Source organism: Callithrix jacchus, chromosome X (genome assembly GCF_049354715.1).
Source record: "Callithrix jacchus isolate 240 chromosome X, calJac240_pri, whole genome shotgun sequence".
NCBI lineage: Eukaryota > Metazoa > Chordata > Mammalia > Primates > Cebidae > Callithrix > Callithrix jacchus.
Genome location: NC_133524.1, coordinates 49,484,941 through 49,509,078, shown reverse-complemented (window position 1 = coordinate 49,509,078; position 24,138 = coordinate 49,484,941). Strand labels below are relative to the sequence as shown.

At 48.2% G+C, this 24,138-nt stretch overlaps 1 protein-coding gene across 7 annotated transcripts in view; it reads left to right on the top strand.

The window, feature by feature from the left end:
* OTUD5 (OTU deubiquitinase 5) overlaps positions 1–22,374 on the top strand; it is a 32,562-nt gene extending 10,188 nt beyond the window's left edge. Inside the window, exons 2-9 of one of the 7 annotated variants that reach the window (XM_078363193.1) lie at positions 3,417–3,507; positions 12,663–12,727; positions 12,815–12,971; positions 13,070–13,218; positions 18,779–18,982; positions 20,467–20,668; positions 20,843–20,956; positions 21,295–22,374. In XM_078363193.1, the coding sequence (XP_078219319.1) occupies positions 3,417–3,507; positions 12,663–12,727; positions 12,815–12,971; positions 13,070–13,218; positions 18,779–18,982; positions 20,467–20,668; positions 20,843–20,956; positions 21,295–21,416 (1,104 nt within the window). In that variant the 3' untranslated portion in view covers positions 21,417–22,374. Of the gene's footprint in view, positions 1–3,413; positions 3,508–12,662; positions 12,728–12,814; positions 12,987–13,069; positions 13,219–18,778; positions 18,983–20,466; positions 20,669–20,842; positions 20,957–21,291 lie in introns of all 7 variants that reach the window. The other 6 variants (XM_035287737.3, XM_035287734.3, XM_035287736.3 and 3 more) reach the window with 6 other exon arrangements.
* Positions 22,375–24,138: the final 1,764 nt, after the last annotated feature.

Here is a 24,138-nt window from a genome sequence, read left to right as displayed (position 1 = left end):
GACAATTAAATGAGATCACTGTTGGCATCTGGCATGGGGTAGGTATTCAGCTAATATGAGTTCATCTTCCTGGCCCTCCCTGCTTACCTACCTAGTACTACCCAGAACTTTAGCTCTACTGAATTCATAGCTGGGCTCCGGGCATCCCTGGTGCTTTGTGGCAGAAGCGACTTCATTTCTCATCCAGTTAACAAGCATTTTTGGAGGTCTTGGTGTTTTAATGCTTTGCTCAGGTTGCACCTCCTCTCAGGTGCTCACCTAAATGTCTGGGTCAGGTCTCTGTTTCTTTTCTTTTCTTTCTTTCTTTCTTTTTTTGAGACAGCCTCACTCTCACCCACCCTGACTAGAGTGCAGTGGCATGATCCTGGCTCACTGCAACCTCTGCCTTCCAGGTTCAAGCGATTCTTCTGTCTCAGCCTCCTTAATAGCTGGGATTACAGGTGTTCACCACCACACCCAGCTAATTTTTTATTGTATTTTTTAGTAGAAACAGGATTTCACCATGTTGGCCAGGCTGGTCTTGAACTCCTGACCTCAAGTGATCCACCTGCCTCAACCTCCCAAACAGCTGGGATTACAGGCATGAGCCACCACACCAGGCCCCTCTTTCTGTTTCACAACACCTGGTATTCACCTTTTTCACAGCCCTATTCATACCTTGTGGTTACCAGATTCCCTGCCTCTCTGCTAAGTAGTTTGTGAACTTATCAAGAGTAGAGACTAAATCTGATTCATTTCACTGTCCTCACTGCCCAGCCCAGGATTGATCATAGTAGCCACCTGGTAAGTCTTTCTTGGCTGGATAATAGGAACCCCTCTCCTGTTTGATCTCCTTTTCTCTTTTTTCCGCCCCCTCTCCACAGGCAGGAATTTGTTATGTTCCCTTATTTTTTAAGAACCTTTTGTTCTGTCAGGTTTGGGACTATAGTTATGGTTGCAGCATCCCTGCTGGAGACCCCTGGCTGGGGCAGGCCCATGACTCTGGGAGATGACTAACCCTGTGGGGCCAGGATGGACTTAGGGATAACTGGCTGGAGTGTGTTAATCCACAGGCTTGGGGGCAAGGAGGGGCACTTGGACCACTGGAATGTTGTGTACAAACAGGAGTCTTTGTGCTGCCCATAGAAGCTCATTAAGGGCTTGCAGGTGCCTCTGTCATCTTTAGAAATCTAGCCACATCTTCCTGGGGTATGGGCCCTGATGATAGGGCTGACTGGATATTCCCTTGTCACCTCTTCATCCCTCCAGTCCAGCTACTCAGAAGGACTTTCTGAGGGTTTCTCAGTTGTACATAATCTCCGTGCTGATCTCCTCCCCTTCTGTGATTGGCAACAACCTTCCCCAGTATATGGTACGTTATTTAAAAATAATCTTGGCCTGGCGCGGTGGCTGACGCCTGTAATCCCAGCACTTTGGGAGGCTGAGGCGGGTGGATCACGAGGTCAAGAGATCGAGACCATCCTGGTTAACATGGTGAAACCCCGTCTCTACTAAAAATACAAAAATTAGCTGGGTATGGTGGCGCGTGCCTGTAATCCCAGCTACTTGGGAGGGTGAGGCAGAAGAATTGCTTGACCCAGAAGGCGGAGGTTGCGGTGAGCCGAGATCGTTCCATTGCACTCCAGTCTGGGTAACAACAGCGAAACTCCGTCTCAAAAAATAATAATAATCTTTAGGTCCTGAAACTCGTCTGAACCTGTTGACAGCTCTGTCCAGTAGATCAACATATCCCCCATTCCATAGGAAACAGACTGATAGCGGGCAGCAATTTGACAAAGCTGGGGTTGGAACCCAAAGCTCTTTGCTTCCGAACCTTGTGCTTACAACTTTGCCAGAGATGCCTCTCCTCTGGCTTTCCTAGGGGATGGGTTCCACCCCTTGCCTGAGCTGGGGAAAAATAGCCTTATGGATAGGTGGGCCCCTATAACTGGTTTCTGTTAGCCTGGATTGTATAAATCCCTGGGTAGTGCTGTGTCCCCAGGGAGCAGGCTTGGGATCCTGTAGTTTGCAGCCCTGTTGCTGGGTCAGGCTGGCTGCTTCTGGTAGCCAGCAGAGGGCGTGAGGGACCCAGAAAAGGTTGGTCTGTTGCTTCTGGTTTGGTTTGTTTTGAAATGAAAATTATGTTTTAAGAGGTTATGTGGTCTTTTTTTTTTTAATTCAAAAAATATATATTTATACAGGTTTATTTAACTTGAACCTTTGCGGTGCCAGATGTGCTTTGGAATTTAGGAAAGATTCAGAATCTCTAACACTCACTTAGTGTATATACTTTGCATTATATACACCTCCAGCAGGGTCTGAGGCAGTACCTCATAATCAAACACCTGAATATTTTCTGCATTGAAATATTTGAATATTCACCCCAAGTGGGATAGATTCTTGTCAGTTCTAGTCGGGTTATGATGCCAAATGAGTTAGATAAAGACTTTTGATTTTCAAAGCTTTTTGGGTTTAGTATACCTTTTTAAAAGGGAAATGGGCCAGGTGCAGTGGCTCATGCCTATAATCCCAGCATTTTGGAAGGCCGTGGTGGGTGGATCATGAGGTCAGTAGATCAAGACCATCTTGGCTAACATGGTGAAACCCCATCTCTACTAAAAATACAAAAAATTAGCTGGGCATGGTGGCACGCACCTGTAGTCCCCGCTACTCAGGAGGCTGAGGCAGGAGAATCGCTTGAACTTGGGAGGTGGAGGTTGCAGTGAGCCAAGATCACGCCACTCTACTCAGGCCTGGGCGACAGAGGGAGACTCCGTCTCAAAAAAAGGGAAAGTGAGATAAAATTGCTGATAACACCAGCACTTAGGGATAATATTTTGCTGTCTAGTCTTCCCAATTTTGTGTACGTGTGTTTGTATACATACATAAGTATATATGTGTATAAATGTGTGTGTATATATATCTGTTAAATGTGTTTAGTTACAGATGAGAGCATTATTTGCAGACTTGTGACTTATACAGTATATCTTGGAATCCTCTAACTCTTTGTCAGATTCAGGATCTAGGCTCTTGCCAGTCACTTCCTCTTCAACATCTTTCCTAGATGAAACTCCTTGAGGTAGAGCCACATTCTCCACCCAGACACTTGCTGGATCTGAGTATCTGGCTGTCTGGTGGAATGTGGCTCCCTGGGCCAGGCCCTTCAGGATCAGCAGAAGTGAGAAGGCAGATGGGGCCACTGTTCTCAGATTACTTGGGACCCTTTTGGAAGCAAGTCTTAGGTTCACCCAGCAACTGATTCCCTAAAAGAGTCTCCTACTTCACATTCATGGAGTGGTCAAACAGGGCTGAGAACTTTACTTTGCCCAGCATCCTCTCTGTCAATGATCTGGTCCTCTCAGGAGCTTAAGGTTGGGGCTGTGGGGAGGGAGTACAGGTCTTCCCTGTTGCTGACTCCCACCTCTTCCCTCCAGCAGGAGCACTGGTTTGAAAAGGCCCTACGGGACAAGAAGGGCTTCATCATCAAGCAGATGAAGGAGGATGGCGCCTGTCTCTTCCGGGCTGTAGGTGAGTCTCTGCCTTAGTCCTTAAGGGCCTAGGGCTGCCCCTAAGCAGTGTCCCAGTTATCAGGAATAGCCCCTGAGACAGGGTTGAGGCAGTTAGCTAATCTTTTAGGGACTCTAGACTCCACCCTCAAGTTGATATGTGACCTCTAGCTGTGGGTCTTGAGACATTGTAGTGGTGGAGGATTAATACTAATAGTAGCAAGAATAGTGATAAAGAAAATAACATCCTTTGGGACACATTGGTCTGTCAGGTGCTACAGGAAACCTCTTTGATTCCCCACTAAACTAGGTGAGTGTAGGGACTATTGTTGCTTCCATTTGTCAGAAGAGAAAAGTGGCTCAGAGATGCGGGGGTGACTTTTCTGGAGTAAAATAAGTAGTAGAGTTGGGATTCAGTGTCTGGGTTACATTAGTCTGAGGCCCATGCTCTTAACCATAGCACACTGCTGTTACCCTGGGCTGTAGGACCGCTAGGTTTATACCCAGATCCCATCTCTGGTGTGTTGTGAGTCTCTGTTCCTCAATCTGTGTGTATGGGGGCTATGAAACTAGATCTCCACAAATTTCTTATATAAATTTTTTTCAACTTATACGAAAGAAAAAGGATGAACCCTCATCCTTCTTCAAAATAGTCAACACATGGCCAGCCTTATTTCATCACTATCCCACCCACTCTTTCTCACTACCCTAAAACAAGAGTATTTTAAAGCAAAACCCTGACATTGGATCATTTCATTCATAAATATTTCTGTATGTTTCTCTGACAGATACAGACTTTTTTCTTTTTAACATAATCAAAATGCCATTACTGCACCTAACAGAATTAATAATGCCTTAATACTGTCTGTTATCCAGTCTGAGCTGGATCTTTGAGGCCATTTTGGCTCTGAATCTGTGACCCAATAGGTAGTTGTGAGGTCATGTGCTAGGGTGAAGGGGAAGCTGGGAGTATGACCTTATCCTGCCTTTGATGCTCTGATATCTACCAAGGACAAGTACCCTCTGATAGGAGCTTTGAGCTAGGAGTCAGAAGACCTACCTTCTAGTTCTGGCCCTGACTCATAACTGCTGTGACACTTGGCCTTGGTTTTCCCATCTGTGAAATGGTGTTGATTCTCAGTGCCTCTTTGAGTTCCTTCTTGGTCTGCTGTTCTCTCTGTCTGTGGGTACCTCCATGTCTACTGGTTGGCGGGACTGTTTCAGGCTCCATCTCTGGCTGCGCCACTGATTCTCAGTATGACCTTAGGCAAGCAGCTCTTCTTTCTGAGCTTGTTTCCTCATCTATAAAATGGGGCTAAAAGACCCTCATGCTGTAACGATTTAATGAAGTTGCTTTGGTAAATCCCTTTAGTGCCTGACACATATAGCAGACCCTCAAGGAACAGTAGCATTTGTAAAACCCAGATGCCATTTTCAGTGGTGCCTCAGAGTCACATGTGTTTGTTGAAAGGGTGGAGTGGGTGATCTCCTCTCTATTCTGCCAAGCAGAAGAGGCCCAGGCAATGGGCTCTGTTGGACTGGGAAAAAACTCACCCATCCTACACCTCTGGCTCAAGTCGCTATTCTCCCTGGGATGTTTCCCAGAGGAAGAGCTGGGTTTGGGGGCATCTTAGACAAAAGGAAGGCAAACGAAAAATAGATGGGGGCCTGTTAGGTGCTAGGCCCTGTGTCGAGACCTCAGGCTGGATGTGGAGTAAGCGGGGCTGCTGGTGCAGTTAGGATCAGAGAATGCAGCAGGCATCTGAGTCTTGGGCAGTCATTGAGGGTAGGCCTTGGGGCTGGCTAGTGAGGACCTGGCTTGTGTAGTAACTCATATCAAGAGCAGTGTGTGTGTGTGTGTGTGTTTGTGTATCTAACTGTTCTCCCCAAATACCCCCGACCCTTCCTCCCACTGGGGCCTTCAGTAAGGGGCCTCCACTTACAGGAAGAGCTGACCACGGCAGGTTGAAGGTCTTTCCTTATCGGCACTATGACTACACATTTCCCCTGACTGGGCTGCCTTTGGCTTTTCTCTGTAAAACCTCAGAAGTCTGTGGCCTCTCCCCAGAAGTACATGGCCCCTGGTCTCTAGACCTTATCTGGAGGTTTCCCTGGTGCAGAGTGCATAGTACATGTGCCTGGGAAGGGGACTTTGTCCCCGGGCTTTTCGCTGCCCCCCGTTTCCAGCCTAGCCTGGATGGAGACAGATGGCAGTCAGCTTAGGCTGTAGTGTGAAGCCCTACAGGCTGACTTCCTGCCCTGTGTTGAATAGTAGAAGGAACATGTAGCAGAGTTGGAGTTGGGGGGGGTGTTGCAAATGTAGAAGGCACTGTTTCCTTGACCCCTGCTGTGTGCCAGGCATTCAGCTGGGTGCTTCAGGCTCACTTGCAAAACTTGGATATTTATCCCATGAGACAGGTGAAAAGATTGAAGCATAGAAAGGGAAATGACATGCTCAGAGCCATTAGCCAGAGCTGGCCTGGGAACCCAGAGGTGTCCAAAGGACACATTTGTTGTTGTTGTTGGTTGTTGTTTTGAGACAGAGTTTCACTCTTTTTGCCCAGGCTGGGGTGCAGTGGTATAATCTCGGCGCACTGCAGCCTCTGCCTCCTGAGTTCAAGTGATTCTTCTGCCTCACTCCTGAGTAGTTGGGATTACAGTCTTGTGCTACCATACCGGGCTAATTTTTGTATTTTAGTAGAGATGGGGGTTTCACCATGTTGGTCAGGCTGGTCTCAAACTCCTGACCCTCATGACCTACCCGCCTTGGCTTCCCCAAGTGCTGGGATTACAGGCATGAGCCACTGTGCCCTGCCAGGACACATTCTTTTCATGATCCTAGGATCCTTAGCTTCTTAGCTTGGTTGTCAACTGGCAGATGACCTTGGCTGTGTTCCTTGACTTCTCCGGGCCTTACCTCCTCCAAGTAGGAGCATGTGGCCCTCTATGGTTGGGAGTCTTGAGGCAGGTGGCTTTCTGCTTTCTGTTCCCCTGGATTATCTTCCTTTTTTTTGAGACAGAGTCTTGCTCTGTCACCTAGGCTGGTGCAGTGGCACGATCTCAGCTCACTGCAGCCTCCACCTGCCAGGTTCAAGCAATTCTGTCTCAGCCTCCCGAGTAGCTGAGATTACAGGTGTGTGCCACCATGCCTGGCTAGTTTTTTTGTATTTTTAGTAGAGAGTAGAGATGGGGTTTTATCATATTGGCTAGGTTGGTCTCAAACTCCTGACTCATGATCCTCCTGCCTCGGCCTCCCAAAGTGCTGGGATTACAGGCGTGAACTACCACACCCAGCCCATCCCCTGGATTATCTTCCTGTAGGGTCCTACCATTTGCTTTAGAGACATCTGAGAACTGCCTACTCCCCAGGTAGCTGCCTGTCTGCCATTGGTTCCCCTGAGGGAACCAATATGCATTGGCTGCACTCAGTTCTCTCCCACCTCCTCTTATTGGGGATTCATGAGCATAGGAACCTGAGCCTCAGAGGTAGCCTCAGTGGAGTGGCCCACCCTGTCCCTGCTATGCTCAGATAACCTCCTCTTGGAAACATGACTCTGCATCTCTCCCTTGCTCCCTCCCTCCATGTGGCTTTGACTCAGCAAAAACCTCTAACCCTGACAGGGTCCTGGTGCTAGCTTCTGTGGGCAAAGTGGAGGCCACATGGTTGTTTCTACATGGGCCATGGGGGAGCAGCAAGGTCTGTGCATGTTACCAGGATGAGGCCCAGAAACATTAGCTAGGCCCACTCCTCTGGGCCTTTTGGTCTTGGAACATGGACCGTTAGCACTAGGAGGGATGGATCTGAGATTAGTTTTGACTGTTTTATAAATGGGGAAACAGGCCTTAAGAAAGCCAAGACCCTACCCTATCTAGGTTATACAACCAGTGTCAGAACATTGGTATTTGAGGTTGAACCAGGCCACAGAAGGAAGAAGATTCCCATGGGCCATTTCCTGTACACCAGTTTCTTTCAGCCTCTCTCCCCGCTGTATCCTTCAGTTTTTCTCATCCTTGCAGTGAGAATTCTTAAGCAGAGGAGCACACATATCAGGGACCAGGCTATCCAGGGGGATGAGTTCTCCTGTCTCTCCCACTGAGGGTATGCCAGTTGTGGTAGTTGGGACCACAGACCAGGTCACACCACAGCTGCTTGACAAGCAGGTGAGACCTTTGTCCTGGCTCATATCCTCAGGAGATTTGTTCTCAGTGGGACCAGGGTTCTCACTGGACTAGGAGGGTGGTGTGGAGCAGACCACGTCCCTGTCTCCCTCTGTGGCTGTATGTACATGTTTGTGTGGTTTGTTTTTAGGTTCCCTGTAGGTACCAAGGTTCCTTTTTTGCCCTTAGTGGAACTTGCTATGACTCTTCTGGCAGGTAAGCAGCTATTTGGGGAGTAGGCAGTTCTCAGCTGTCTCTAAAGCAAATGGTAGGACCCTATAGAAAGAAAATTCAGGCTCCCATGTCTTGCTTCTTCACATAAATCTGGGTATATACTGGTTACATTACATTGGTTACATAAGGACTTCTCCCAGACAGCAGAGGAGAGAGGTTGAGGCTAGTCTGTTAGAGCTCTTAGGGTTATTTCCCCTGCCCTTCACCTACCCTGCCAGAGGCTAGGAAAGAGGTTGGTGGGATAGGGGATTCCTCAGTTTTTAGAGCCTCACATCTTCAGTCTTTCCTGGTTAGAGGCAAGGGCATCTGCTCATTGAATGTGATAGTTCTCTGTTGTGGGATTTGTTGGGTGAGCATTTAGCTTCAGCGAGCATCTTTGGCAGGCTCTGCTGGGTATATATACACATGTGCATTTCTACATCGTCTATGTGTCCAGAAAAAGGAAAGAAGTGGGGTGCATATGGGGAGGGTAAGGTTGGCCTCTGTGGCCCTAGGGAGAGTTACAGCCCCTGATATCTATAATCTCTGCCCATTCCCATGCCTTTCCTGGGTTCTAGCTGATTCCTGCTTGTACTGGTGTGGAAACTGAGGTACACAGGATCAGGTTCTGCCCCAGGGAGTAAGGTGACTAAGATGGTAGCTAGACTGGGGTAAGGGTGGTAATATCACCTGGGGCCAGCAGCTACCTTTGAGAGTGTGGCCTCACCTTCACCCGCCCTAGATGTGTGATTCCAGGTCAGCTTTGCCACATTTCTGTGTCCCCTGTGTAAAGTCAGAGTGTTTTGGTAAGAATAGAATGAGTTTGAGTGTGAAAAGTCTTTGATAGAACCAATTGTAGTATTGTACTGAGGATTTCTGAGCCCTGTTGGAGATGGGAACAGAGGTAGAATGGTGGGGGACCCCTTTCCAGCTGGCCTCTGGGAGGGGAGAACAGGTGCAGATTGCCCGCAAGTGCAGCGTCAGCAAGAGGAGGAGTTTCAGTTTCTATCAAAACAAGTTCTCTGAATTCCCCTTCCTCTGCAGGTCATCCCCCCAACTTCAGACCCCTCCAAAGGGAAGTCTAGCCTGCCCCCAGCCCTGTGTGCCAGCCTTCTGGGAAGAGGAGGGCTTTCTGGAGGACAGAGGTGGAACTAGGAAAGTCAGAGAAACGAATTCTTTTTTTTTTTTTTTTGAGACAGAGTTTCGCTGTTGTAGCCCAGGCTGGAGTGCAGTGGCACCATCTTGGCTCACTGCAACCTCTTCCTCCTGGGTTCAAGTGATTCTCCTGCCTCAGCCTCCCAAATAGCTGGGATTATAGGTGTCTGCCACCATGCCTGGCTAAGTTTTTATATTTTTAGTAGAGATTGGATTTTACCATGTTGGCTAATCTGGTCTCGAACTCCTGACCTCAGGTTATCCACCTGCCTTGGCCTCCCAAAGTGCTGGGATTACAGGCATGAGCCACCACACCTGGCCAAAAAGGAATACTTGTTGAGTAGAGAAATCCTTCTATTCTCCTTGTTGTGGGGAGTACTATTGCTGTTTTCCTTGGTTTGGAGATGCATATTTTTCTTCTACATTAACGATTCCAAACTTAGGGTGTACCTTATAATCAGTGTGGTGTGTTTTCCCCCCTCAAAAGCTGTGATTAAATACATGTTATACCATATCACCTAACAGTGACATCATAGGTTTGAGGAGAAAAGGTGGTATTTTACATTTTACAGATAAGTCGAGAAGTGTCATAACTTGTCCATACTTTAAGACCCTGTTTTATGAAGCCTGTATTGTTAATTTGATATTAATTTGACTGCTGAAGTTTAAACTAAAGGCTCAGAGGTAGACTTGTGGACCTTTGGTTTCAGTAAAGATAGAGAGCCGGGAGAGGACATGCAGCCTAAGCTCTGCATTTGAGGCTTTCCTCTGGCTGAGGAATTGCAACAGAAATGAGGAGAAGGGCTTTATAAGTGGTTCTGGCAAGATTCTGGCTGACTTGTGAGTAACTAGCAATATGAAGGAATCTTTGTCCTCCTGATAAATGGTGCTCCTGTTTCTTGACCACCTACTGTGCCTTAGGTGCTTCGCAGACCTCCTGTGTAGTTTTGACAATACCCAGCAAATGGAAGGGGAGTTACTGTCTCTACCTTATGCCTGAGGACATTTCAGCTCAGAGAGGTTAAAGGCCTTATCCATTGCCACACAGCTAGGAGGCAGCAGAGCCTTTCTACCAGGCAAAGGGGTCAGTGGTAGAGAAATGGGACCCTCAGGGTTTTCCCCAGCTCTCTTCCCTGTTCCACGGTGTCCTCTCTTTCCCCCATTTTCCTGCATCTGTCATCTAGCTCTTGAAGATAGAACTCCCAGGCCTGGAAATGACAATTGACCTTTCCATAGAGATAGGTTTTCTCCAACACCTCAGCCTATCTCTCTGAGCCTGGCCAGTCAACCCCTATTTAACCCCTTCACTCTCATCTTTATTCCTGTTTACTGCAGCTGCTGACAGCACTGCCTCCCAGCACCCCAAGCCCAGCCTACAGAAATAGCTCCTCAAGCAGCTCACTGTGCGGGCTCTGTGGTTCTGGCTTCTAAGAAAGGCAGCAGCAGGGGGCCCCCAGCCTGTGCACAGGACATGTGACTTGCTGGAAATGCCGCTGAGGGGGCAGGGAAGAGTGTGGCCGCAGAACCCACATCCTTGTTTACATTGGTGAAGGGGCTACCCCTTCCCGCCTTCACAACCTCCACACCCCCTTACTCTTCAGGTCTCTTTGCCTCCAAGAGGACTGGAGGACCAGAGACAACTGGGCCCTATTTTCTGTCTCAGAATAGCCTTTCTCACAGAGCCCTCCAGAGTAGGAAGGGGAAGGCAGGGAAGGCATTCTTCTGACAGTTCTTCACAAAGGTAGACTGACAGGGAAGAACTCAGGAGTGTTCCCATATGACCTGATCCTAGCCCAGTGCCCTAAGGGAGATCCCATCAGAGCAGTGGTCCTCTGGGGAAACAAAGGGAAATTCCCTAAACCAGTGGAAATCAGACTCGCATGATCTTCAGACCCACTTTAATTTCACAGGGAGAAGAGCTCCCTGGCTTACCCAGCCTATCCATTTGCTCAATAAACTTTTCCTGATTTCCTTTACTGTATCGGGCCCTGAGCTGGGGGTGGACTTTGGTGTGAACTGCCCTTTGCCTTCAGTGGGAGCCCAGTGTGGTCGGACAGAAGTCTATGCACGCCTTTGATAAATCTAGTGATAGAGGTGTCCTGGGTAGTGGGAAACTGTATTAAAGAACATGTTGGGCCAGGCGCGGTGGCTCACACCTATAATCCAGGCACTTTGGGAATCTGAGACGAGAGGATCGCTTGAGCCCAGGCGATCGAGGCTGCAGTGAACTATGATCATGCCACTGCACTCCAGCCTGGGCAACAGAGCGAGACCTTGTCTCAAATAAATAAATAAATAAAGAACACATTGGTGTTTGAGAAGTAGGCAGCTGACGAGGATGGAAGGAGCGTCCTGAAGAGAAGGAACGGCATGTGTGAAGATCCTCAAGCGAAGCAGAGGGAGTGTGTTTCCTTCTCGCCTTAGTTTGACCAAATCTCACGACGCCTGGACTATTCGGGCCACAGGCTGCCCATCCTGAGTTAAGCTAAAGTTAGTTGCATGTGTGTCTTATCTCTTTTACTAGACTGTGTGCTCCCCGAAGGTAGGGGCAGGATTTTACTCACCTCTGTCACCTTCACAGTATCCCATATTCAGGCCTCCCTATGAAGAAAGGAATTCTGATTTACTGTGTGCCTACTCTGTCCCAAGCCCAGTGGTAGTCATTTTATACCCATTATCTCAATTAAGCCTCACAAAAGGCCTACCATGTTGTTATCCCTCTTTTTGTGTGTGTGTGTGTGAGACAGTCTCACTCACTCTGTCGCCCACGCTAGAGTGCAGTGGCACGGTCTCAGCTCACTGCAACCTCTGCATCCTGGGTTCAAGCGATTCTTCTGCCTTAGCTTCCCAAGTAGCTGGGATTACAGGTGCCTAACCCCACACCCAGCTAATTTTTGTATTTTTAATAGAGACGGGATTTCACCATGTTGGCCAGGCTGGTCTCGGACTCCTGACCTCAAGTGATCTGCCTGCCTCGGCCTCCCAAAGTGCTGGGATTAAGGTGTGCGCCACTGCACCCAGCCTATTAACCCTCTTGTTCCCATTTTACAGATGAGGCATATGAGGCTCAGAACACTTGGGTCATTTGCCTCTGGTCACTCAGCTCTCTAGTATCTGGCAGAACTGGGCTTAGAGCCCATTTTGTTTTTTCCTTTCCTTTTTTTTTCAACCTATGAAGGCTGTGCTGACTCGTGGGAGTCAGGAAAACTGAATTCCAGAGTTGATTCTGTCACAAACTGAGTCTTTGTGACCTTGGACAAACTACAAACTCCCCCTGAACCTCAGTTTCCTCATGTGGAAAGTGAAAGAGGGGGTGTGGGAATCAATAGCGTTTGAGGCCAACCTATGGAACTTAAAATGTTCTTGATTTCTCTGAGTGGCCACGTGTATCCTAGACAAAGTCATGTGCCCAAGAGGCCTGTGGCCGTGTTACTCTCACCTGCACTCTCTTGTTCTTCAAGTCTGGCCCTGCCTGCCTAATTTTTCCGTGACCCCGTTCTAGCCTACAAGGGCAAGAACGCTCCAGGCCTTGGGGTAGAAAAGGGAGTTTCCCTGGTTCCCCAGCTCCTTCTCCCCAAAGGATGTTCTGTGATTCAGAACTCTTCTCTGGCATCTCTGACCCCAAAGTGCTGCTTTCTTCTGTCCCCACAGCTGACCAGGTGTATGGAGACCAGGACATGCATGAGGTTGTGCGAAAGCATTGCATGGACTATTTGGTGAGAACTTAGGGAGGCCTTGGGGCAAGGGCAGGGTGGGAGGATTTCTTCTCCACATTGACCTTGACCTTCCAATCTATTCTGCAGATGAAGAATGCCGACTACTTCTCCAACTATGTCACAGAGGACTTTACCACCTACATTAACCGGAAGCGGAAAAACAATTGCCATGGCAACCACATTGAGATGCAGGCCATGGCAGAGATGTACAACCGTCCTGTGGAAGTGTACCAGTACAGCACAGGTACTTCTGCAGTGGGTAGGTGAGGGACTAATAGTGCCTCGTTCGAGCCTGCCCAACCTGGCCTGCTGTGGATGCTCCCTCCTTCTCTTTCTCTGCAGACCCTATCAACACATTCCATGGGATACATCAAAATGAGGATGAACCTATCCGTGTCAGCTACCATCGGAATATCCACTATAATTCGGTGGTGAATCCTAACAAGGCCACCATTGGTGTGGGGCTGGGCCTGCCATCATTCAAACCAGGGGTGAGTGAGTCCCTTGCCTAGAATGGCTGCTGGATATAGAGGTCAGAAACCTCTCTTGGAGTCTCTTTTGCCCCAACTCACAAAAATAATCTGTCTCCTCTCTGGGTCTCCCTGAGGTCTCACCCTTATAAAAAAGTAGGGAGTTACTCAAGGAGATCTCTCAGGGCTTATTCTTTGGTCTTGGTTTACCTGTCTGAGCTGGCTTACCTATCTTTTGTGCCTGTTGAGGGCTGGCATTTTAGGATATGGAGTCCTATTTGGGAGCAGTGAGCCAGGGTTTGGTCGGGGCATCTTGGCATGGATCTTCCTCCTGGGATCATGGTGGTTACAGATAGCTGTGGTCACAGAGACAAGGGGTACAGGCCTGGCCCCACCACTGACTCGCTGTGTGACCTAGGCAGATTCTACAGGTATTCCAGGCTGACAGCTTGGCTGATACAGAAAGCGCCTCCCACTGGGCCTGGGACCTACTAGGTGTTCAGAAGGTGGCAGTGCATTTTCCCAACACACACTGATAGATACTCATTCATTTCTCTGTCTCTCTCTTTCTCTCTCATAGTCGTCAGCTGGGGATTTTGATATCTTCTATTCAGGTTTCACTTCTACAAACACAAAGTACTCCTTCATTTTCGGAAACACATACCCTAACACCAACACACCCTCCAGCATAGGATTCTTTTTTGTTTTGTTTTTAAATAAACTTAATTTTAGAGCAGCTTTAGATTTATAGAATTATTGCAAAGAGGCCAGGTACGGTGGCTCACGTCTGTTTGTAATCACAGCACTTTGTGAGGGTGAGGCAGGCAGATCACCTGAGGTCAGAAGTTCAAGATCAGCCTGGCTAACATGGTGAAACCCTGTCTCTACTAAAAATACAAAAATTGGCTGGGTGTGGCAGCAGGTGCCTGTAATCCCAGCTACTGGAGAGGCTGAGGCAGGAGAATCGCTTGAACTTGGGAGGCGGAGGTTGCAGTGAGCCGAGATTGTGCCACCGCACTCCAGACTGGGCAACAGAACGAGACTCTGTCTCGAAAAAAAAAAAAAAAATTATTGCAAACATATTCCAGAATTCCGATATGCCCCACTTAAGATTAATGTATTAGCATAGTACCTTTGTCATAGTTGATGAACCAATATTGACATATTATTAACTAAAGACCATACCTGACTCAGATTACCTCAGTTTTTCCCTAATGACTTATCTGTTCCAGGATCCCATCCAGGATGCCATTTTATGTTTTGTAGTTGTTTCTCCGTTATCTCCTCTTGGCTGTGACAGTTTCTCAGAATTTTCTTATTTTTGTTTTCAATCTGTTTACTGATTCTAGTTTTGCCTTTTCTGGAATGTCATATAATTGGAAATGTACAGTATGTAGCTTTTTCAGACTGGCTGTTTTCATTTAACACTATATATTTAAAATTCATCTGTGATTTGTCCTGGTTTAAAGGCTCCTTTTCTTTTTTGGTGGGCAGGTGGGGAGACAAGGTCTCACTCTGTCAACCAGGCTGGAGTGTAGTGGGGCAATCTAGGCTCACTGTAGCTAGGCTGTGCTTCCCAGGTTTAAGCAAGCCTCTCACTTCAGCCTCCCGAGTAGCTGGGAGACTGCAGGCACTCGCCACCATGCCCAGCTGGTGTTTTTAAAAAATTTTTTTGTAGAGACAAGGTCTCACTTATAATGGCGAGGCTGGCCTTGAACTCTTGGGCTCAAGTGATCCTCCTGCCTTGGCCTCTCAAAGTTCTGGAATTACAGGCATGAGCCACTGCACCCCGTTTCCTCTTTTTCTTTCTTCCAAAATGTGAATATTTTGGCTGGGCATGGGGGCTCACGCCAGTAATCTCAACACTTTGGGAGGCCAAGGTGGGAGGATCACCTAAGGTCAGGAGTTTGAGACCAGCCTGGCCAACATGGTGAAGCCCTGTCTCTACTAAAAATACAAAAAAAGTAGCCGGGCATGGTAGCACATGCTTGTAATCCCAGCTACTTGGGAGGCTAAGGCAGGAAAATCACTTGAACCTAGGAGGCGGAGGTAGTAAGCTGAGATTGCATCCCTGCACTCCAACCTGGGCGACAGAGCAAGACTCTGTCTCAGAAAAAAAAAAATGTTTTACGTTTTTTATTTAATAGACTTAATTGTTTAGAGCAGTTTTAGATTTACGAAACAATTGAGGAGATAGTATAGAATTCACACATATCCTCCTCCTCCCAAACACAGTTCTGCTGTTATTAACACCTCAGATGATTATGGTACATGTGTTACAATGTGCAAACCAAATATGAATATATTATTAACTGAAGTATGCATGCCTCCTTAGGCCTCCTTATCTGTGACAGTTTCTCAGTTTTGTTTTAATGACCTTGACAGTTTTAAGGAGTACTGATCAAATATTGTGTAGGAAACGTCTCTTTTGGACTTTTTCTCATGATTAAACTAGGGTTGTGGGTTTTAGAGGGGAAGAGCACAGAGATTAAGTGCCATTCTCATTACATCACTTCAAGGGTGTATACTATCAGTGTCATTTATGCCCATTGGTGTTATCCTTGATCACCTGGCAGAAGGAGTGTTTGTTAGGTTTCTCCACTTAAGGTTACTCTTTCCCACCTTTTCCAAACTGTACTGCCTGGAAGGAAGTCACTGTGTGCAGCCCACACCCAAGAAATGGTCATGCCCATCCCCTTGAAGTTTTTACAAAGATTATTTGAAATTCCTCTTCAAGGGAGCTGTCTCTCGTCTTTAATTCATCCTTAATTTATGAATTTTTCCAGTCATTTATTCATATCAATATGGTCTTTGTTTTTTTTGAGATGGAGTTTTGCTCTTGTTGCCCAGGCTGGAGTGCAATGGCAAGATCTCGGCTCACCGAAACCTCCACCTCCCTGGTTCAAGTGATTCTCCTGCTTCACCCTCCAAAGTAGCTGAGAATTACAGGCATGTACCACCACACCCAGCTATTTTTTTGTATTTTTAGTAGAGATGGGGTTTCACCATGTTGGTCAGGCTGGTCTCGAACTCCTGACCTTAGGTGATCCAGTCGCCTCGGCCTACTTGGGAGGCTGAGGGAGGAGAATCACTTGAACCAGGAGGTGGAGGTTGCAGTGAGCTGAGATCGCGCCATTGGACTCTCCAGCCTGGGCAACAAGAGTAAGACTCCATCTCAAAAAACAAAAAAGAAAAGACATTCTTGGTTCCTTCCAGTTTTTGATGATTATGAATAAAGCTTCTGTAACGTGTTTGCAGGTTTTTTCATGGACATAAGTTTTTAGACCAGTTGTTTACATACCTGGGAGCAAGATTGCTGGATTGTGTTGTAAGATTATGTTTTGATTTGTGAGGAACTTCGAAACTGTCTTCCAAAGTGGCTGTATTATTTGCATGCGCACAGTAATGATTTGGAAGTTCCTGTTGCTCAGCATTATTACCAGCAATTAATACTGTCATTGTGTTGGATTTTAGCCATTCCCTTAGGTGTGTGGTGGTATCTCATTATTTTAATTTGCAATTGCCTAATGGCGAATGCTGTTGAGCATCTTTTCATATGCTTATTTGCCATCTGTATATCTTCTTTGGTGAATTGTGTTCATGACTTCCTGACATACAGTTCCTAAAATCCTTAGAAACTCCCAAGTGATGCCTTTTTGTATGCTAATGAGTTGACTGATGGCTAGCAGCCCATAGGTAGCTTCAGGATGGGGGCTGGTGACCAGAAAAACCAAGGCAGGATTTGGGGTTTGAGACTTTAAGCCCATCCCCCAGCCTTTGGGGACGGGGGAGGGCTGAAGATTAGGTTGATCACCAATGTCCAGTGGCTTAATCAATAATGCCTACATAATGAAGCTTCCATGAAATCCTGAAAAGATTGGGTTCTGGGAGCTTCTGGCTAGCTGAATACGTGGAAGTTTCTAGAGGTTGGCACCCCAGGGAGGGCATGGAAGCTCCACATCCCTTCCCCCATACCTCACCCTGTGCATCTTTTCATCTGTATCCTTTGTAATTTCCTCTATGTAAACTGGCAAACGTGTTTCCTGGGTTTTGTGAGCTGCTCTAGCAAGTTAATTGAACCCCTCCAAAAAAATACTGTGGGAATCCCAATTTATAGCTGGTCAGTCAGAAATTCTTCAGGCCCAGACTTTCGACTGGTGTCCAAAGGGGAGTTGGGGGGAGTCTTGTGGGACTGAGCCCTCAACCTGTGGGATCTTAGGCTGTCTCTAGGTATTGAATTGCATCGGAGGACACCAGGTGTCCGCTGCTTGCTGTGTGGGAAAACAGCCTCCCCCCAGCCCACACCTTTGGTTACAGAAGTCTCCTGTGTTGATTGTTGTTGATGGAGCAAGTAGAAAAAACACTTGGAATGTGTTTAATACTGCCAGAATGTGTTTAGATTTTTTGACTGTTTTTTAATTGGCTTGTTCTAACGTAGTTTTATGTATTTTTTTACTGTTATCCATAGTAAAAAATTACATTTTATCTAAATGCAAGGTCTGCAGGAAAAATAAAAGAATACATTTTACATGACTACTTAGCACATATGTATTTGTGTGTAGCATATATATGTACATTAAAATAATGTTAACTATGACATTTTGGGCTGGATGATAGAAAAATTTAAAAAAATGAAAAAAATAATGTTAACTAAAGCTTCATGAAATAATATTTGCACTTATTCCCTGGGATATACTCTGATATTTTCCCTTTTTTTTTAAATACTGTTGAATCTCACAGCTTGAAAAACAGTACTCTCATGTAGTGTCATGTAACTTATGAGTACCCCACACCTTGTTGATACTGCCCTCTTATCCCCTCACACACCCACTGCTTCCCCGAACCCCTCACATGCTTGAATACTCCCTCCACCCTGTGCACACATAGCTGATTTTTCTATTTGTCTCATCTGCTCATGTGTGAGGAAGGCCTCAGTATTGTGAAACAGTCATCTCTGGATGGGGCTTCTTTAAATTAAGGCCCAGGCCAGGCACAGTGGCTCATGCCTGTAATCCCAGCACTTTGGGAGGCCAAGGTGGGTGGATCACCTGAGGCCAGGAGTTCAAGAACAGCTTGGCTAACATGGTGAAACCCCGTCTCTACTAAAAATACAAAAAAATTAGCCAAGTGTGGTGGTGCCTGCCTGTAATCCCAGCTACTCAAGATGCTAAGGCAGGAGAATCGCTTGAACCTGGGAGACAGAAGTTTCAGGGAGCTGAGATCGTGCCACTGCACTCTAGCCTGGGCAACAGAGCGAGACTCCATCTCAAAAGAAAAAAAAATTAAGGCCCAGGCTGGAGGGCACCTGACTGCCTCAGTCTCAGTGCCTCAGTTGAAGTGGTTGGGGATTGGAGTCAGGTTTTCCAAGCAAAGGAGGTTGGAATGACAGGTCTCACACCCTAAGCCTGCTTTCCCCCAGTCCTGGATCAAGAGGCGGTCTGCAGAGGGTTGCTCTGTGGGAACATCTGCTCTCCTGTCTTCTTTTTTTCTGGGCCTGTGGACCTACCCCACTGAGCCTGTTCTGGCTCTTGGGTAGATTCAGAGGGTTATTGCACATCCCTGCTCCTCTCCCTCCTTGCAGTTTGCAGAGCAGTCTCTGATGAAGAATGCCATAAAAACATCGGAGGAGTCGTGGATTGAACAGCAGATGCTAGAAGACAAGAAACGGGCCACAGACTGGGAGGCCACAAATGAGGCCATCGAGGAGCAGGTGGCTCGGGAATCCTACCTGCAGTGGTTGCGGGATCAGGAGAAACAGGCTCGCCAGGTCCGCGGCCCCAGCCAGGTGGGTCATGGACTCTGTCACAGGCTTGGCCAAGAACCCATTACTTCTCATGCTTTGCCCTCAAACGAGCAGGAAAAAATTAAGCAGTTTTGACATCTGGGAGGGAAGGAAGCATCCAACACCTGTAACTCATCTTGTGTCTTAGTTTTGGCATTATACCTTGGAACTTTAAATACTTGTGCAGAACAGGCACTTAAAGAGTGAGAGGAGGGCAGCCACTGCTGCTGGTGACACAAGAGAATGATGGATAGCTTCAGAGACACAAGCTTTTGTTGACTGCCCGTGTGTGCCAGGTTTCTACTGAGGATGTAACATCAGATCTGGACTGCTCTGCCCTCAACGATCTCATCTGCTGAGGGAAGACAACTCATTGGTGGGGTCCTTGACCCTGGCTGGGAGATCAGTGGAGGTGGGGGATCTAGTTAGTCTTCACAGAGGAAGGTTGAATTTTTAGGGAAGGGAGAGGCAGAGCAGACAAGCATCTGAGGATTTATAAAATCACAAGGAGTTTGGAGTGATTGTAGATATTGGCTGGCAAGAGCTGAGTCTTATTCCACAAATACTTATTGCCAGTCTGTGCCAGGCATTGTTTTCAGTGTATGGGGATACATAGGTGAGCCCAGCAGGCCAAGATCCCTGTCCTTGTGATGCTCACATGTTTGCAGATTGATACAAAGTAAACAATAAACATAATGAATAAATTAGTTGGGAAGTACTATGAATGGGAAAGTGTAGAGCCAGGATAAAGGGGCTGGGCAGGAATGTGAATTCACAGTATTAAATAGCGCAGTCAGGGTAGGCCTCAGAGCAGGTTAGATTTGAGCCTTGCAGAAGGTGAGAGTTAGCTGCGTGCACATGCAGGGGAGGGCAGCAGGCCCACACACCTGGTGCGACTCAGGCACAGCTTAGAGGGAGGCCAGTGTGCCCGAACAGAATGTAGTAGTAGTAGATGAAGTCAGAGAGGTGGTGAGTCCAATTGGGTAGGGGCTTGTGGGCTGTGGCCAGGACTTTGGCTTTTACTCTGAGTGAGGCAGAAGCTATGGGAGGATTGTGAGCAGAGGAATGACAGGATGTGGTTGGGGATTTAACAAGATCCCCTTGCCTGCTAGTCATCCAGTGGAGTCTGGCAGGTGAGGGCAGAAGCAGGGGCCAGCGAGGAGGAAGCTGCTGCAGTAGGCCAGGTGACCGGTTCCAGTGCTGGCAGTGGACATGGTGAGAAGGGGTTGGATTTGGGTCTATTTTGAAGATAGAGGTAACAGGGTTTCCTGTCAGATTGGCTGTAGGGATGTGAGAGAGAGGGTAAGGAGCTCCACCTCTGTCCTGCGAGGAGCCTTGTGGTCCACCGTGTGAGAGGGGATGATGATGACCTATGTAGAAGCTATATCATAGCCAAGGTCCTGGGAAGGGAGCCAGCATTCAGGGATGGGTCACAGGAGGGTCATGACTGTTGGTCATCCTTACTGCATTTTCCTTCCCCACTGCAGCCCCGGAAAGCCAGTGCCACATGCAGTTCGGCCACAGCAGCAGCCTCCAGTGGCCTGGAGGAGTGGACTAGCCGGTCCCCACGGCAGCGGAGTTCAGCCTCATCACCTGAGCATCCTGAGCTGCATGCTGAGCTGGGCATCAAGCCCCCTTCCCCAGGCACTGTCTTAGCTCTTGCCAAACCTCCTTCACCCTGTGCGCCAGGTCAGTGACTTGCTCACAGGGAATGTGCTGGGGGTTAGGAGGCACTGCCTGGGTCCTGGGTCCTGGGTCCTGGGTCCTGGATCCTGGGTCCTGGGTCCTGGGTCCTGGATCCTGGATCCTGGGTCCTGGGTCCTGGGTCCTGGGTCCCTACCTTTGACTGTCCGTCTGCTTCAGGTACAAGCAGTCAGTTCTCGGCAGGGGCCGACCGGGCAACTTCCCCCCTTGTGTCCCTCTACCCTGCTTTGGAGTGCCGGGCCCTCATTCAGCAGATGTCCCCCTCTGCCTTTGGTAAGCCTCCTTTGTATGGGGGGATGGAGGCTACTAGGAGCTCGGAGACACTAGAAAAAGCGGCAAGTCCTGAGAGGGGGTTTCTGGAGCCTCTGGACATCTCACCAAGAAAAGAAGAGAGAGGTGCTGGAGGGGATTTTTCAGGCCCAAGGAATTTTCCACAGAAGGGGCCTGGGATCTAAGTGGGATTTCACAGGCCTAGCGGATCCTTCTGTTTTAAGAAAGGAGTGAGAAGGGCCTTATGGGATTTCTCCAGAGCCCTGGATTCTGGCACAGGGTGAGGAGAAGGCAGGCTGAGAGCACTCCATCATCCTTTTTCTCTTCCTCTCGCCCAGCAGGTCTGAATGACTGGGATGATGATGACATCCTAGCATCGGTGCTGGCAGTGTCCCAACAGGAATACCTAGACAGTATGAAGAAAAACAAAGTGCACAGAGACCCGCCCCCAGATAAGAGTTGATGGAGACCCAGGGATTGGACACCATCTCTCAACCCTAGCACTCCTGCCCTCTGGTGCCGCCTCAACCTTCTTTGGCTTCTCCCCTCTTGCCTCCTTCTGTTCTTCTGCTCTCCCCTCTTTTCCCTCCTCCTCACTTCCCTCTGGCTAGCCCACCCCTGTGTTCCCTCTCATTGCTGCTGCCACTATCACCTGTCTCTCTGCCAGCTGACGTGCCCTGTTGCCCCCCACCCTGCATAGCACCATCCCTGCATTCCACAGGGGACTCGGGCAAGGGTGCCGAAGATAGACAAGAGGTACACAGAGACAGACCAACTGGCAGCCAGGCAGCCCCAGAGGAGAGAGACATTCAGACAGGGGAAAGTCTCCCTGCCCCTCATTCCTTCCAAGATGAGAAAAACTTGCTGCCCCCCCCCACACTGATGCCAGGGATGTGGGAGGAAGAAGTGGGAAATTTCCCTTTCCAGTACCCCAAGAATGTCTGAGCCTTTGATCTTGAATTTTTTTCTTTATGAAAATGTACTTTTATCTTATGAAATTAACTAATCAAAAATGATATAGATGACAGCACTGGGTCTGTGAAGGTGGCATCTTTCTGGCCAGGCAGGTCATGGGGCATGGAGGGGGGTGAAAAGATGTGGGTTGCTGTCTTCTAGCCTCCAGCTGCATGGAGGCAGGCCCAGGGCCAAGGTTGTGCACTGGGCAGGGCAGCAGGTGTCAGGCCAGCTTGGACAATGAAACCCTGACCTTGCTGCATTCCTTTTGCTTCCACCACCACTAGTCTCTTTGGAATCTTGGGGTGGGGGGGCATCTTTGGGGATCATGGCTGCCACCCGGGATTTGAGTGTAGCAAGTGTGGGAGCAGCCTTGGCAGATGGGGCACCCGTGCCCTGCAGGTGTTGACAAGATCCACCATCTGTAATGTCCTTGGCACAATAAAACCAAATGTCAGTTTCCCTGAGCGGCTCTGTTCTGTGTGGGGCAGGGGTTGGGCGGACTTCTGGGCAGAGGAGGGAATGGCATGGACCTTGGCTTGACCTCAGAGGTGTGAATCTTCTCCAGCAGGGTCTGTCTGGGGGCCTGGAGTTTGTATTTGATTTGCTGCTTATTAAACCTCCTTCTATTACCACTGGAAAAGCTGCATCTTTGCCTGCTGACCCCACCCCTGCCTATCCTATTTCCTGGGGTGTGATGGTAGCAGAGGACTATGAGCTTGAACTTCCTGCCTGAATTCCAGCTTCTCCGCCTGCCTCTAGCCATGAATGTTGCTCTTTCCTTCCCATGATCTGTTGAAGAAAAGCCCTGGAAAAGCACAACTGATCATTTGTGGCAACACGAGTTTAGTGGAAGTAACCAGAGGGGCCTCCCCCAGTGGGTTCTAGAAGGTGAAGGATGGCTAAATCCTTCTTTGTTCCTGTCCCCTAGTCCTCTGACACCTCTTTCCCTGCCCTCCCTAGGGGTAGATCCAAGGTAGAGAAGGCTGGCTGACCTCTAGGTTTTCTCAAGCATCTTTTATGGAGACCCTCTGGCAGGATGTATGTCTGGTTCTGCAGTCGAGGGCATGGCCAGCTGAGTGGCTGGCCGCAGAGTATCTCTGGAACCCAATGGCCAAGCATCCATTTGTTGTAGAGTTGCTTTGAAACCTTTCCTGGCATTTTCTAGCTGTGTGGCCTTGGTCAGTTCATAGTTTCTCTGAGTTTCAAGTGTCTCATCTGTACAAGAGGGGTGATTAGGCCGGGCACAATGACTCACGCCTAAAATCCCAGCACTTTGGGAGGCTGAGGTGAGTGAATCACCTGAGATCAAGAGTTTCAGACTAGCCTGGCCAACATGGAAAAACCCATCTCTATTAAAAATACAAAAATTAGCAAGGCGTGGTTGTGCCCACATGTAATCCCAGCCACATGGGAGGCTGAGGCATGAGAATCACTTGAGCTTGTGGCAAGGAGGTTGCAGTGAGCTGACACTGCACCATTGCACTCCAGCCTGGGTGACAGAGACACTGTCTCAAAAAAAAAAAAGATGACTACTCCCTCATGCTGTCTGCTTGTGATCATCGAGAGGGAATAGGCATGGTCAAAGAAAGTAACGTACTACTGGGCACAGTGCCTGGCACATTTGGAGGGTGCAAATGTGTTATTTTTGTAGAAGTTTCTGTACCATTTGGCCCCTACCAATTTCTTGCCACTTTATCCAGTTTTCTTGGCCTTTGCCTGCAATTTGCCCTCTCCTGTCCTGAGCCACCAACCTTTGTCTTTCAAGATAGGTAGCAGCGCACCTGCTGAGAAGCCCATTCACATTCTTTTTTTTTTTTTTTAGTGTCTGTTGCCATCCTGGAGTGCAGTGGTGTGGATCTCGGCTCACTGCAACTTCCGCCTCCCAGGTTCAAGCTATTTTTTTTTGTATTTTTAGTAGAGATGGGGTTTCACCATGTTGGCCAGGCTAGTCTCGAACTCCTGGTCTCAGGTGTTTCACCCACCTCAGCCTCCCAAAGTGCTGGGATTACAGGCATGAGCCACCACACCCGGCAGGACATTCTCACTTCTATCTAAAAATTTCCTCAGTAACTACTACAGATAAACTGCATGACACAGGTTTGATGCCTGACTTATTTGTGCATCTGTAATATCAACATCCCCACCAAGGCTTGCAAGGCTTTTAGTAAACCCCTAATAATGTTGGGTGAACAAAGGAGAGTACATGTATGCTTTTTTGGTGTTGTCTG